The sequence below is a fragment of the Bacillus rossius genome (assembly GCF_032445375.1).
Source record: "Bacillus rossius redtenbacheri isolate Brsri chromosome 4 unlocalized genomic scaffold, Brsri_v3 Brsri_v3_scf4_2, whole genome shotgun sequence".
Lineage (NCBI taxonomy): Eukaryota > Metazoa > Arthropoda > Insecta > Phasmatodea > Bacillidae > Bacillus > Bacillus rossius.
In genome coordinates, this window is record NW_026962011.1 from 27,646,261 (window position 1) to 27,662,224 (window position 15,964).

Genomic DNA, 15,964 nt, shown 5'->3' on the forward strand with positions numbered 1-15,964 from the left:
GTGTTCGTTTGTATTGTGAAACGTCACTGTTTCGAAAAAAATTTACGTGAACGTGGAAAATAAACAATAGAACATACACTGTTTTATGTCGGCATGTGGTGACTAATTCAAGTTTTTATTTTAAGTACCTAGTAGCTCTTTTTTTACGTGTAAGTAAAAACTTTGTTTTATTTAAATGCATAAGTAGACAATCAGAGCTAAGCAATACAAATTCTCGAAATTCTCGGAAATTCTAAAATGTTCTCGAGACGAAATCGAGAATATTTTGATCTCGATAATTTCTCGATATTAACGAGACTCGCACGTCTCTACTTAAAAGTGTGTTTAGAAACCTCAGAAATACTGAAGTGAAAAAGGAAATAGTAGTAGGGCTGGGCCGATTTTAACACATCGGTATTCGTACCGATCTGCAAATTATTTACCGATCACTAGAGATGGTGATTTATAGCATTTAAAATAATATTTAGCATTTTGAATTTGAAATTTAGCATTTTGTAGCATTTTCAAAAACAAGATTTAGCAATTTCTCTTATTTTACATTACTGAAGAAAATATATTTTTAAAAAGCATTAAATAATACACATTAATTATTAACAACCACAGAAATAAATATCTAGCACAACTACGAATACGCCTATCGTTGCAGATTTACAAACAACGTTTTAGCACTTATAAATGCAATACATTGAATATTTAAAATTACAATAAATGTTTTTTAGCTGTGTTCATGGCCATAGTTGATGTAGGGTGCACAAATAATGTTATTCCACTGGAATAGCAGCATTGAAACTTAGCATGGAACAAGTTTCCACAGTTTCTTCTTTCATCCTATTGCGGCGATCAGTCACAATAAGGTTGTATCTGCTGAAGTACCGCTCCGCATCCACACTGTTGGTCGGAGTCCACAAACATTTCAGGGCAGCAGGAGAAAACTTCTCATGCTGCAGCTTTACAGCTAGCAACATTTGCAGACAATCAACTTCAGAACCGTTTCTGATGTTGGTCACAAGGTGAGCATGAAATTTTTCATAGCCTTCAAAAAATTCTTCTCTGTACAACCTTGTGAAAAATGGAATTTTGGTCTTACCGGTACATTCCTCCAAAGATGACAGATTTAAGTTTAACATCTGGCCAGCAATTGTTGGGTCAAACAAGCTACTCACTGCCATGAAGCAATTGTTAGTCTTGTTTCTCACCATGTGCTTTGCTAGTTTTGCTGAGCACTTCTTCATGCACTCTCTCAGTTCTTTTATTTTTTACATGCTTTATATTAGCTTCACCTGTATGTTTGTTTGTCTGTCCGTCTGTAACTCTTTCGACTAAGAGTGAGTGGCTCATCACTGTAAAATGTCCCACCAATTTCATTACGTTCGTTAACCGAGCGGTCTAAGGCGCGCGACTTCTGTGATGTCAGCTTTCGGATTCAGTGATCGTGGGTTCTACTCCCGGCCACGCTGAAAAAAAAAAATGGTTTTTTTTCCGGTAAATTCTAAGATTATATCCATACATCTAACTGTAAATGATTCGGAGAGACTTTACCATTTCTTTGTGACGTTGCAACTCCAAATAGTTATCTCAGATGGTAATACGTAGTGTCGGTAACTCATTTCCCTATGATAATTATACATAAATATAGTTTAAAAAACTAAAAAAAACATGCTTTTAAAGAATATCAAACTAAAAAGTTAAAAATAAATATAGTTAAAAAACTAAAGAAACATGCTTTTAAAGATTATCAAACTAAAAAGTTAAAAATAATTTTAAAATTTAATTTATGACAATAGTATCAGTGGCGAGGCGTGAGGTTTACATTAGGGGAAGCAACAACTCCGTTCACATCAAAACATGGAGGGGGGGGGGGGGAATATGGATTTCAAGGTACAAAATGGTGTTATTTAAGTAGTTTTCTTAAATGAACTTTGACTATTCCACAGGTAGAAAAATTGACATTTTTTTTAAAATAAATTAATTTAAAAAAATAATGTTTGACTTACATTATGCTGATAGTAAAATACCTACTCTACATTACTTATATACTAAGTGGGAGTGTAGTATCATCGATATCAGGTACAAAATATATAAACAGACAACACATGGAAAAGTAAGTTCTTAAGAACCTCAATAAAAATGTACTAGAATAGTACAAATTAAATCTTGGTATTTTTCGTACCAACACAAAAGAAATTATCTTCATGCATGATCAGAAACTCGGTTAACTGGTACGTGTACCATGAAACTGGCACGTCAATCATTCCTGAAACGCCACGATTTTTTTTCCTAGCCTAAATTATTCTAAGTGTGTAAGGGAGGGTCCAGGTTAGGGGAGGACCTAAGTGTGTCTCAGGCCGAAGCCTATACACTCTACCATGCGGGTTTTTAACCATGCGGGACAAGGGCGCGTGCATCGTGTGCTATTGGGGTTTACTGGCCAGCCATGGCTGCGATTGGTGCCATGACTGACGCCCCATTGGTCGCCTAGCTTAAAAGCTAGCTAATGTGACCCAGGTAAAACCTGCATTGACACAGGGAAAACCCTGGGCCGGGTCATGCGGGGATCAATTAACATGCATTAAGCAAGCAGGTAACTACTGGACAAGAGGGAAGAAGGGTCCAGGTAAGAAGAGTTGGAGGGGCTGAAAAATCAACCATGCTGGAGTTGGGTGCTTGGGCCTTGCGGCCCGCATTTAAATGTTGGGTACTCCTGGGTTATTATTAGCCAGGGGCGCATGCGCCCCCAGGGGCGGGCGACTTCACTCGTCAGCCCAGCCCAGCTGCCCAGACAGCCACAGTTAAGACAGATGTGGGAAGACGAGCCAGTAAACCAGCTCGTGTTCAGTTCCGTTGCGCGCGCGGCAGTTCATAGCTCCGCAATTTCCAGCCCGCAGTTCGTCTACACTTCGTATCTAGGGCACATCGAGCTCCCCTGTGGTGCCTTCGCCGACGGAACTGCTTTCTGCCACGCGCCGAGCTGCATTCAGGCTACCTTTCACCCCGATAGCCGTAATAACGACTCCACAGGCCGGCCATTGGTCCGCGGACTGCTATTGGTTATTCACAGTCACCCCAGCGAGATTGCAACTCTCGGGCTGGGATCCCGTATCCGCCAACCGCGGGACGCATACGCCCACAAATCCCCCACGCACTGCCAGCCAACAGCCCGCGGGAGAGATGCGCGCGCCCCGAGAGACGACCGCCGACTGAAACGCGACCTCGCCACCTGCCCTGCCGAACTGTGGCGGACATAGCCGAAGCAGTCGGCGGAAGAATTCTACCGTCTGCTTCGGCCATGTTCGCTTCAGTTCGGCAAGAAAGCGCTACCTTCGTAGCTTCTACCACGTGTTTTTACAGCCAATCCCCTCCCTGAACCTTTGTACCATGCCACCCCCTCTTCCGAAAGAAAACTACTGCGGCAGCCTTCCTGCTGAAAGCGGTCCTACCAGCGCTTCTAAACCTAGCAACGCTTCTAAAACAGCATGTTTTGTGTGTCAACGAGTTCTTTTCTTATAGCGCACAGCGCACAGTACTGGGTCCCAAGAAGATAGTGTAAAAAATACATACACCTAACGGCACGAGCCAAAGTAAAATACTATTCTGAATAAAATAGTTATTTAAAAAATACAATGTCTGGAAACTGCCTGGGCAAGCACTGCTTGCCTTGCTTGCCCTGACGAGACACCACTGAATAGTATATAAGCAATACTAGTATAAATGAGAAAAAAGCATGGGGCGCTTAATATACAAAAAATATGGCACAAAGTGCCTCAAGCTTTTTTCTCATTTATACTAGTATTGCTTATATACTATTGTCATAAATTAAATTTTAAAATTATTTTTAACTTTTTAGTTTGATAATCTTTAAAAGCATGTTTCTTTAGTTTTTAAAACTATATTTATTCTTTGGTGGTTACATTAGTGCATGTGCATGCCTTGACCAACCGCTCAGTTTCTAATGGCAGACAGCCATGAGCATATCTATCTAATGCAGAACTAAGAGCCTTGAGTTCATCCCAAATTTTGTGCCCATATGGATACTTAGACCCTTCAAGTGTATTTATCAATGCAGAAATCTTTAAAGAAACCTCAGATACAAATGAAATCTCTATTTTGAACTGTGCAGCTGACTGTCTGTCTTGGAACATTGAAATCACACTAGCAGTACTGCTGCTGTGACACTCATCTTGAAAAAAGTCAACAAGCACATCAACGTATGTGTTTAAGAACTGCACAGCCTTAAACCATGAGTTCCAGCGAGTTATTACTGGTGCAGGAAACAAGATGGATGGGAGGGAAGGATAGTTCTCCTTAATAAAGTTTAAGTACTTGTTTCTCAATTTCCTGGAGTGCAAAAATGACATCTTAAGTTTTGATACAAGTAGATTTAAACTATGTAATTCCTTCAAAAATATGTCCCCAATTAAGTTCAGTTTGTGAGCAAAACCCTGAAAATGGAGCAGATGATCCCCAACAATGGTTTGTAGTGCTTGGATACTTTTTCCCATATATCTTGCTGAATCAGAAACAAAACCTAGGATATTACTGTACTCAATGCCATACTCCTTGATGCAGTCAATAATCGACTGACTGCATGTTGTTCCATTTGCCTTCTCCAGGAACGAGCAACTCGCCAAATAAACCTCTTGTTCAGCTGTTGGTGTCATAGTCCTAAATTAAATGGCAAATACGCACCTGCCTTTGTTATCAGAAGTTTCATCTGCCACTATTACAACTGGCTTGTCTTTTAGTGCAGCTTTGATTTTGAGCTTCATCTCTTCTCCACAAGCTGGCACATAATTGCTTCTCAGCGTGCTTGCACCAGGCAAGTCTCCTGAACCGAATTCTCTATTGGGACCATTCCGTTTATAAGCCAGTTATTCCGGAAACCGTGAGGGGTCGCATCAGCGGGATTATACTGTAATCCTTTTATAATGTGCACTAATTTTTGTGCCGTTTTTGTCATTAACTCTTGATTTATTGCTTTGAAAATGCTGCAAATGTTTACGATTTTTGAATTTATTCCTGTATCAGCCCAATAGCAGTGCCTGCCTGTTGCATGTAAGTAGCCCAGTTGCACATGCACAACATATACAGTAGAACCCCTGTCATACACTTTTCAACGGAGGGCACAAAAATGGTGTATGATGCGGGAAAGTGTATGAAAAGGGAATGGCAATAATAAAAAAAAATTTCAATCTAGCATACCAGCCCAATGTCAGATTAAACTTAAATACATAATGTGTAAATAATTGCATCATATTAATGAAAGATATGAATTCATCATTATATATACATATAATAACACTACCAGAAATGTAAAATACAGTCCATAATCAAGTAAAGCAGTCCTTTCTTGGAGAGGGGAAAAGTCACCAAGCCTAAATTAGAAATAAAAAAATTAGGCTATTGTAAAAAGAAAAACAGAAATTTTTGCTGGTTTGTTTCATTTTACAAACAACTTTATGCAACAGAACAATTTTCAATAAAATTTTAACTTGAGAAACGTAAAATATAAAACAATCCGATCGTAAGAAAACAATAACAAACAAGTATATTCAGTTCAAAGATTAATGAATGCACAAAATATGAGATCCGTGCCTTGGTAAATCGTGTGCACCATTTTCAATATCATTCGCGCCACTAGTCTCTCTTGGTGCTGGCCATAGATGCTAATAGCGAAGTGCACAGTCTTCCCGATACTATCCATATCTATGGTGCGATAAAGTTATTTTCTTACGTTTGCAAAGGTAAACAATGAACGTTTTTCAAAATAAAAGCATTAAAACGTAGTTTATCAGGAGGAATATAACAAAAAAATTTGTGAATTTTAGGACTTTTCCGCTTCGTAAAAACGTATTGTTACGATTTACCTGCGGGTTCGTAAGGATAGCCCAATTAATAGATTTTATTTCACACACACAGTTTTATTTATTACCACTACTTGACACTTACAAATAATCTTCTAAATTAGCAAATAATTAATTACAATTAAAGAAATGTCAATTCCCCAGTCACTTGTTTCACACACCTCGCTGGGCCGCACTTCCGGCGCAACTCTCGCCGCAGCACCCCTCGTGGGTCTCCGCCGCGGGACTCCGTCGCCGCTCTCCGCCGCCGCCGTCACACCCTTCGCCGAGATCCCACATGACGACTCGCTCGCAACTTCACTCGGTACTCCGTCGCGCCCGCGACTCTATCGCCCGGAAACTCCCGACTCCACTAAACTCACTCACTCCCTGCCATGGAACCTTCGTCCAAGGACTTCGCCACTCTGCCGCACCCGCGGCACTATCGCCCGGAAACTCCGCCGTGGGAGAACTCCCCACTCAGACTCTCTGCCCTGGAACCTTCGTCCAAGGACTTCGCCACTCTGCCGCACCCGCGGCACTATCGCCCGGAAACTCCGCCGCGGGAGAACTCCCCACTGAACTCATCTCGAAGGTCGGCCCAACCTCCTTATATAGCCCTTGGGTTCCCGTCCAGAACAATCGGGCATGTCTCCGAGATATCGCGCGACCTTCGCCGTCGAAATGCCCAGAAACGCGTCGTGAGTCCTCGAAGGACGCGGCGGCTGCTCAAAGAACGCCGATAAACGCAACATGCATTGGGTTCCCACAAAACGCGCCGATAAACATGTCCAAGTCCTTTTATTCCGCAGTGCGGCCTCTTTTAAGTAATTCTATCTGAGGCAGGTGCGCGCTGCGACGGTCAGGATGTTGCGAGACAGTATGACACGAGATACCAGGGAGAGGATGCGGGTGGAAGGGGGCGCAGACAGGCCGAACGAGCGCGGCGACGCCAAGCACTGCAGCCAAGCGCGATCGTAACATTGCCCCCTCCTTAAACCTGTTCGTCCCGAACAGGTAATGCATCTCCTTCTGGAGATGCTACTCCAGGAGACGCCCATGCTACTCGAAGTTTAGGCCTCCTGCCTTTCCTCCATCGCGGGCTGTACAGTCTCACCAGATAACCCTCTCTCTCATTAGATGTAGCTACTCTTGTCACCCGGCGACACTTCTGCGTCGCAGATGCCCCATGTCGTTCAGCCAGCTGCCCGAGACGGGCCGACCATTGCCTTGGACGGACTCGATACTCTTGAGAGCATTGCTCGTTGCCTCCCAATGGTTCGCTTGTTTCTTCCCTTTTTCTCTCTGTTTGTTCTCTCGTAGCTACTCGTTCACAAAGCATTTCTTCCCAGCTCTTCTTCGTCTCTTCTTGGTTCCTCATTCCCTCTTTGTTCTTATGAATATCGTCTGGACTGCACTCAGTTACTCCTTGCACCATCTTCTTCACTCTTTGTGTTCTCATTTTCTCTTCTCGGTCTTTCTTCCCCTGTTCTTGGTCCTTCTTCACCTCTTCTTGGTCTTCCTGTGTCTCTTCTTGGTCTTCCTTCGTTTCTTCTTTGCACTTCTCTATCTCTTCTTGACTCATGTACATCTCTTCTTGGCTTTTCTTCAGCTCTTCTGTGCATTTAGCCCTCTCTCTTTGGTTTATCTTCATTTCTTCTTGTTCAATATTCCTTACTTTGTAACTCATCTTCACTACTTCTATGCTATTCTTCAGCTCTTCTTTCATCTTCATGTCCCGGCTGTTCTCCTCTCCTTGGCTAATGTCCTCTTCACAGTGTTCTTCGCTGTTCTCTTCGCTGTTCTTTTCACTGTTCTCTTGACTAGTCTCCTCTCGGCAGGTCTTCTCTTCGCTAGTCTTCTCTTCACTGTATTTCTCTTCGCTGTTCTCTTCTTGGCTGGCCTCTTCTTGGCTGGTCTCTTCTTGGCTGGTCTCTTCTTGGCTGGTCTCCTCTTGGCTGGTCTTCATTTCTCTGTTCTTCTCTTCGCTGTTCTTCTCCTGACCGGTCTTCTGTTCGCCGTTCTTCTCTTCGCGGTTTTTCTCTTGGCTGTTCTTCTCTTCTATGCTTATCTTCACTTCGGTCTTCATTTCATTCCTCATTCCTTCTTGGCCATGCTTCAGTTCATCCTGACCCTTCTTCATTTCCTCTAGGCTATTATTTGACCTGCTCTTCTTTTCTTCATGGTGGTTCTTACTCTCCTTCCTTCCACTCTTCATTTCTTCTGTAAAGTTCCCGATTTTGGGTACCATTTCTTCCGTATAGTTCTTTATACTGGCTAACATTTCTTTGTTATAGTTCTCCCAAGTGGCTCTTATTTCTTCTAGGGCAACCATTATCTCCTTGTATTGCTCGTCAGTAAGCTCTTCAGTAGCCATCTCTCTTTAAATCATTTACTAATAATTAAACAACCTAAATAATTATAATTTTTTGAATACTGTTCTTAATTTTAAATGACTTAGACGAACCTTCTAATTAAAATAACAATAACTCTATTACATTCAAAACTATCACTGACTACAGTAAACTCAAACCAGCTCTAGAAAATTACAAATTCACTAAATTTCTAAATGCTAACTTTACTCTCGAAAAACTAAATCCTATTTCTTAACTGAATCCTAAATCTATTAATTAGGGCTATCCCACTTCTGACACCAAAATGTTACGATTTACCTGCGGGTTCGTAAGGATAGCCCAATTAATAGATTTTATTTCACACACACAGTTTTATTTATTACCACTACTTGACACTTACAAATAATCTTCTAAATTAGCAAATAATTAATTACACTTAAAGAAATGTCAATTCCCCAGTCACTTGTTTCACACACCTCGCTGGGCCGCACTTCCGGCGCAACTCTCGCCGCAGCACCCCTCGTGGGTCTCCGCCGCGGGACTCCGTCGCCGCTCTCCGCCGCCGCCGTCACACCCTTCGCCGAGATCCCACATGACGACTCGCTCGCAACTTCACTCGGTACTCCGTCGCGCCCGCGACTCTATCGCCCGGAAACTCCCGACTCCACTAAACTCACTCACTCCCTGCCATGGAACCTTCGTCCAAGGACTTCGCCACTCTGCCGCACCCGCGGCACTATCGCCCGGAAACTCCGCCGTGGGAGAACTCCCCACTCAGACTCTCTGCCCTGGAACCTTCGTCCAAGGACTTCGCCACTCTGCCGCACCCGCGGCACTATCGCCCGGAAACTCCGCCGCGGGAGAACTCCCCACTGAACTCATCTCGAAGGTCGGCCCAACCTCCTTATATAGCCCTTGGGTTCCCGTCCAGAACAATCGGGCATGTCTCCGAGATATCGCGCGACCTTCGCCGTCGAAATGCCCAGAAACGCGTCGTGAGTCCTCGAAGGACGCGGCGGCTGCTCAAAGAACGCCGATAAACGCAACATGCATTGGGTTCCCACAAAACGCGCCGATAAACATGTCCAAGTCCTTTTATTCCGCAGTGCGGCCTCTTTTAAGTAATTCTATCTGAGGCAGGTGCGCGCTGCGACGGTCAGGATGTTGCGAGACAGTATGACACGAGATACCAGGGAGAGGATGCGGGTGGAAGGGGGCGCAGACAGGCCGAACGAGCGCGGCGACGCCAAGCACTGCAGCCAAGTGCGATCGTAACAGTATGAAACGGGAAATTAAAGATTTTATAAGTGTATGTTCCGGGAAAGTAAACCATTGTAAATATAGAACTTTCGGCGGGACCAAAATTAATCGGCGTATGACACGGGAAAATGTATGAAACGGGAACGTATCATCGAGGTTCTACTGTACATAGGGCCTGGAAAATTTCGGTGTTTTCAGTATGCAAAAAGCGGTACTTTCAAATTAGAAAAGCGGTGGTTTAAAGTCGGTATTTTCGTTATGCAATGGAAATTTTACGGGTATTTTAAATGTTGACTAAATTGTGCAGTTATTGAATATAATAGTTTACATATTTAATAAACAATCCATGTATACTAGGAATAGACTAATATGCATAATAACAGCCAATTAAATCCAAAACAGTTACACAAAACAGACACGTTGCTATAGATGTTTGTAACTACAAATTTTCTTCTTTTTTTTCGGCTGCCGATGCCACATGCTTATACGACTTTAGGTGTTTGTCAATGGAATCTTTTCTTTCCCATGAAACTTTACAGTTGCAAAATTTGCACATCACTGTGCTATTGTCAGTACAATAAAATCCGTGTTTCTGATACTGATATGCTCGTATTTAATGGAGTGGAGGAACACGGGGTTGCCACTTGAACAAACCCCAGCGCACAAATGAGAAGAAACTTAGTGCGAACTATACCCCAGATCAATTTTGAGCATCAAAACCATACACGAACACGGCTTATGTAAAAATAAGGTAATTATGCTGAAACACAAGACTTGGGTTAAAGGATACTTTAACCTTGTGTGGATCAGGTAGAAAACATTCGGCTATAAATGAAAGAAATAAGAACAATGCTATCCTGAAATGCTGTGACATGTTTTTGGAGTAGATAATCACAGCGACAGACCGACAGGATACGCTCCTGCCCTTGCTGTCAGCGATGTTTATTTTGACAGCTCAAGCCATTATCTTTTCCACGTCCCTTCGCAGCGTAAAAAAAAAAAAAAAAACACCCTGACAGTTTCTCACGCAGAAGGTTGAAATTAGGGAGGGAATGTGTTGAAATGTTAGTTGGAAAAGGAAGGGGGGGGGGTGTGTTGTTTTTACATGGTTTGTGGCTCTGGGAGGGATGAGCCTTGAAGAATTAGCAGGGGATGGGAGAGGCAAGCGTCACGTCACGTATGACGTCAAGCCGCCGGGCGGGTAAGATAACATGACAGCTGAGACGGCTTTTCGCGAGCTCGGCTAGACACTGCCGCGTGGACAGTCTAGAGGGGTGGTATCTATTTTTAGACGTCTATTGTATGCCTGCCTGCCTGCTTACAGTACAGCTCTCGCCAAGATAAACGTGAACACAGTGCCCAACAAAGTGTAACAGACTTGTTTTTCAGCCGATTTTACTCAAATTTTCGACTTTCTCTGCTCAAATTTTTCATGTTTTCTCAAAAAACGGTCAAAAAAACGGAATGTACGCATCAGAGGGGGGGGTCGCATCGGCGGGATTCTACTGTAATGGTACTTTTCGGGGATATATTCGCAGTGTAATATAGAAATGTTGTGGTTTTCGCGAATGTACTTACTTTTCGCGTTTTCATGCGAAATTCGCGCGAATTTTCGCAAAATTCGCGATCGCGAAAAATTCCAGGCCCTACATATACATAATTGTAAGCTACGTTTGAACACAACACAAGGCATGAGCGCAGATTCTGGAATCGGAAAACCCTTCACTGTGTGTTTGAGATGAAAACATTTCAACTCTCTCTCTCTCTCTCTCTCTTTCTCTCTATCTCTCTCTCTCTCTCTTTCTCTCTATCTCTCTCTCTCTCTCTCTCTCTCTCTCTCTCCCTCCCTATCTCCCCCCCCCCCTCTTTCACCATGCATTATTTCCTGCTGTCAACATGTTCAGTTTCAAGCATGAATATTTTAACTACCTATTATATGAAGCAACTGTATACCTAATTTCAAGCATTTAATTACTCTTTGTTTTTACAAACTGCATTTTTTTGTAGATTATTGCCCTCTTAGCATTAACTTGCATAATAAGTAGGGGTGTGCGGGATCCCGACGCTTCGGGAAAAAAGTCGGGAAAATAGGCTTCCCGAAAGGCCGGGCGGGAATTTTATTACTCCCGAATTTTTCGGGAAATTGTTTAAAAATTTACAAATGTTTATTAATCATGTGAAAATGTTTTCTATCAATTCGAACTGTTTTTACAACAATATTTTTTATGGATTCGTACATTTTTGAAGGCTTTCCGTACTATTTAAACGCAAAACATCCTTTAAACGTATGCCGATCGTAGCAACAGCTGTGGTGTGCAGTGAATTATGATGATCGTTTACACATATCTAATTGGAATATAAAAAACGTACATGGAGTACCTTAAATATTGTATGCGTTCATAAATATATTTCTTCAAGGGTACAAATTTGCAAGATACGTGAATAGTCAGTTATATAACGTTATTGCCGTCACCATCGAATACTTAACCTAAAACCAGTGTGTGTCCTTAGACACAAACAAAACACATGCGCAATCAAACCTTATCGCCAAAGATATAAGAAATACTAGACTTGCGTTACATAACAAAGCGTAACCGTTCTCATTACTTGATATCAGTGGCAATGTAGAGAACTGTATTGGCACTTTGAAAAATATGAAATCACGTAGTTTCACACAACTGCTCACGAGTATCTAAACATCTATGATTTTGCTTTGGGAGAAAAAAATAGTTGTTTACTGTTTAGTTTGGCGGGCTTTGTCGGCTGACGTTACGTTATTAAGGCTTGTGCAAAGTATCTGTTCCTATTTTCGATGCCGTTGAATATTAAAACAAACTAGCAGCTTACAAATAATGGATGTCGCAACCGATCAGCTTGTTACTTGTAAACCATCTTCTCATATTATAATTAAAATTTTGTTTTTTTTTTTAATTGTCCTATTTCCCGCGGGAATAATTTATTTTTCCCGAAAATTTCTCGCAGCACAAAAACCTATTCCCGCACACCCATAATAATAAGAAATAACTTGATTCAATTTATGGTGCAGTAAGCTAAAATTTTATTTTCTGGAAAATAACGGAAGTGTCAGGAAATTAATTAGGAGAACTTCTTTCGTCACCCTGACCGTCCAAACAATGCTTTTTGTTCGTATTTTATTGATACTTATTAATACTGTTGCACAACTAAATTGTGGTTTTTATCAAATAAAACATATTATAGTATCTTGTAGGAAGTTTCAAAAGCCTGTCATCCCGTCTCAAATATTTTGAAATGATAAACTGTATTCCAGATGATATTTATTTTATTTATTTATTTATTTAATATTTGTTGCATGCCTACCTACAGCTTATGGCCTTGGGTGGTAGGCACGATACAAACAACACATATACATACAGACAGAACAAAACAATACAAAATACAAGACAACAAAACAAAACAAAATGATACACACAACATGCAACATTTAATAATTAGTAAATAATTTATTTGTAAATTTTATAATGTAGAAAATAAGAATAACACAAAAAAAAAACTAACTTGAAACAATATGATTATTCACCACAAGAGAAAAAAAAAATTAAGTTAGGAATAGTTGTATTTTTTTAAATTTAATTTTGCTATCAAATTCAGGAAATAACCTTGCATATTTATTGTAATTTTTAGTTATTCTGTTTAATAGATCATTAGTTTTATTTAACGTACAAATTAAAGATTGATTACGACTATTGAAAGTAGGTATTCTAATTCCATTGTTGTGAAGAAAATAGTTACAATTAATTGTATTTTTGTAACAATTGTGTACAAATAATGCATCTAATACTTCTCTTCTTAATGGTAAGGAACCAAGAAGGGAGTGTAAATCTACATTTAGATTAATGTTACTTTTTAGGTTTATAATTTTGATCAGTTTGAATTGTATTTTATCCAATTTGTCACTATCTGATTTATTAATGTTATTCCAAATCAAAGAACTATATTCAAATTTAGATCTCACCAAGGATATATAAAGACTAAGTGTTGAATCTAAATTAGATGCATTAAATGTGATATATTTAATCAACGCTAACATTTTATTAGCATTTGATCTAAGTGTTTCAATATGATTGTGAAAGAATAATTTTGAATCTAGCAAAATACCTAAGTCTCTGACACAGTTTGATTTTGCAATAGTACGATTGTCTAGTTTATATTCAAATACAATAGGATGATATTTTCTTGAGAAGGTTATTGTGGTGGTTTTACTGTAGTTAAGTTTAACGAGATTAGTCTTACACCATGCAACAACAGAAGAAATGTCATGTTGAAGTAAGTGACAGTCATTTAATGAAGTAATTTTTCTATATATTTTTAGGTCATCTGCAAATAACAGACCAACAGAATAATTTAGTGCTTTGGTTATATCATCAATAAAAATGTTGAAAAGAAGGGGAGAAAGGGTACCACCTTGAGGTACTCCAGAGTTTGCCATATGTAAATCAGATTTAGTTTTATTAATAGAAACAAAGTATTTCCTATCTTTTAAATAGCCGCCAAACCATTTGATATATTTGTCGCTCAATCCCATAATGGATAATTTGCTAAGTAATATCTGATGGTTTACTGTATCAAAAGCCTTTGCTAAATCAAAATAGCAAGCATCCACTTGGCCTCGGGTTATCACTTCAGAATAAATTGGATTTATGAAAGTTATCAGATTGGTAGTAGTAGATTTTCCAATTCTGAAACCATGTTGACAATCAGATAGTTTATTTTTGAGATTGAAATCAAGGTCCTTAAATATTATTTTATCAAAAACTTTAGCAAATCCATTTAAAAGCGAAATAGGCAGTTTATTTTTGAGATTGAAATCAAGGTCCTTAAATATTATTTTATCAAAAACTTTAGCAAATCCATTTAAAAGCGAAATAGGCCTATAATTTGTGACATTAAATTTACTACCTTTTTTATGTATAGGAATGACCTTGGCAGTTTTCCATATATTGGGGTAGATGCTGTTTTTAATACTGCTATTGAATATAAACTGAAGGATAGGAACAAGAACCAGAGAGCATCCTTTTATTATGAAATTAGGAATACTATCTGGACCTGTTGACATAGTAGATTTCAAGGATTTGATCCCCCAAAGTACAAGACTCTCAGTAAAAGTGGACATAGGAATGGAGCAAGCAGTATTATCAGATATCAAAGGAGTGCTGTTATTGGCTGGAGTTACATATTGTAACACAGCTGTAGGTCCCCTTGCCTGGAGATGCATTAACAGGATTAATGTCATGTTTCTGCTGCGTTACCGCAGCATTAGTGAGCTGCGATAATTCACTTCTTGTGTCATTCAATAATGTTTTTAAAATACAATTTTCATTTCTCACTTCTTCCATTTGTACTGTGAGTACATCCAGCTTGGCGCATATTTTTTCTAGTAAAGATTTCGTTCCAGGAATTACATTATTCAAAGAATCATCAGTCTGAACGCCTATCTCACAAGCAGTTACACACATCTTGAAAGATAAATTTAGGTCAGTGCCCTTTGCAGCGGCTGACTTCTGTTTCGATCCTTTATCTTTAGTAGAAAATAAAGCAGAAAGCGATCCAGCAGTGGAACTTGGATTCATGGTTTGAACAGTATTAGTAGTTTGGCATTGAGAGCATAAAAACGTCTTTAAACCGTTATTTATATTAAGAGTCCCTGCTCGTTCAGCACAGTTTTCATGACATTTAACTGAAGTGCAGCCCGCACAATTGATGAAAGGATTATATTTACCTTTTCTATTGGTGTTGCAAACACAACATATCAGTTCATTTTCACATGAAAACCCCCGGAAATCTAGCGAATCATCGCACAAACTAACGTTGAGCATGAATTGCCAGTAACCTAATTGCGTAACACGAGCTAGAAGCAACAATACCGTGGAGCTCGCACTAAACACGTCCGTCCGCTTGGGACACACGGCCGCGACTATGAGAACTCTGAAATACTCTGTTACAGCGACGTACTGTTATTTAGTTAGTTGTCGAGCGTAGAACGCACGACAAGGTTGTGTAGCTGGAGCTCCCGTGCTTGCAGACTGATGGAGTTCGTGCCTATAAACAAGCGGACGGAGGAGAACTTCCGTGCTGCCTTCGAGGAGAAGGGACTGGCGGACATCGTGAAGCTGCACAAGGCTCAGGTGAGCGTCGTGACTCGATCCCGAGACCCTGCGAACTGCACGTGAGCAAACGAGCATTTGGAGGGGTGTTCGTGCGGCATGCCACTCTGCCGTCACTGAGTCGTCGCACTGCTGTTCCAAAACCAAAAAAAAATGTTGTCTTTTATGTTTATGTTAGGTTGATGTAAGCTGGGATTGGATGTAAACTTGGCAGTAAAATAACATTGTGGTAAACAGTAATGCAAAATTTATATCGTTGAGCCTTGCTATTGCAATTCTACCAATCATTAATATATGAATGAATAAAAATGTAGTCAGTCAGTTTAAAGAGAGTAGAAATGAAAACAAAAATAAAAAAATTTAGCTC

The 15,964-nt window shown here is 40.3% G+C and overlaps 1 protein-coding gene across 2 annotated transcripts in view; it reads left to right on the forward strand.

The window, feature by feature from the left end:
• LOC134542246 (protein krasavietz) overlaps positions 1 to 15,964 on the forward strand; it is a 53,773-nt gene that overhangs the window by 22,582 nt on the left and 15,227 nt on the right. For both annotated transcript variants that reach the window (XM_063386348.1, XM_063386347.1), the window contains exon 7: positions 15,516 to 15,618. In XM_063386348.1, the coding sequence (XP_063242418.1) occupies positions 15,516 to 15,618 (103 nt within the window). The remainder of the gene's footprint in view (positions 1 to 15,515; positions 15,619 to 15,964) is intronic.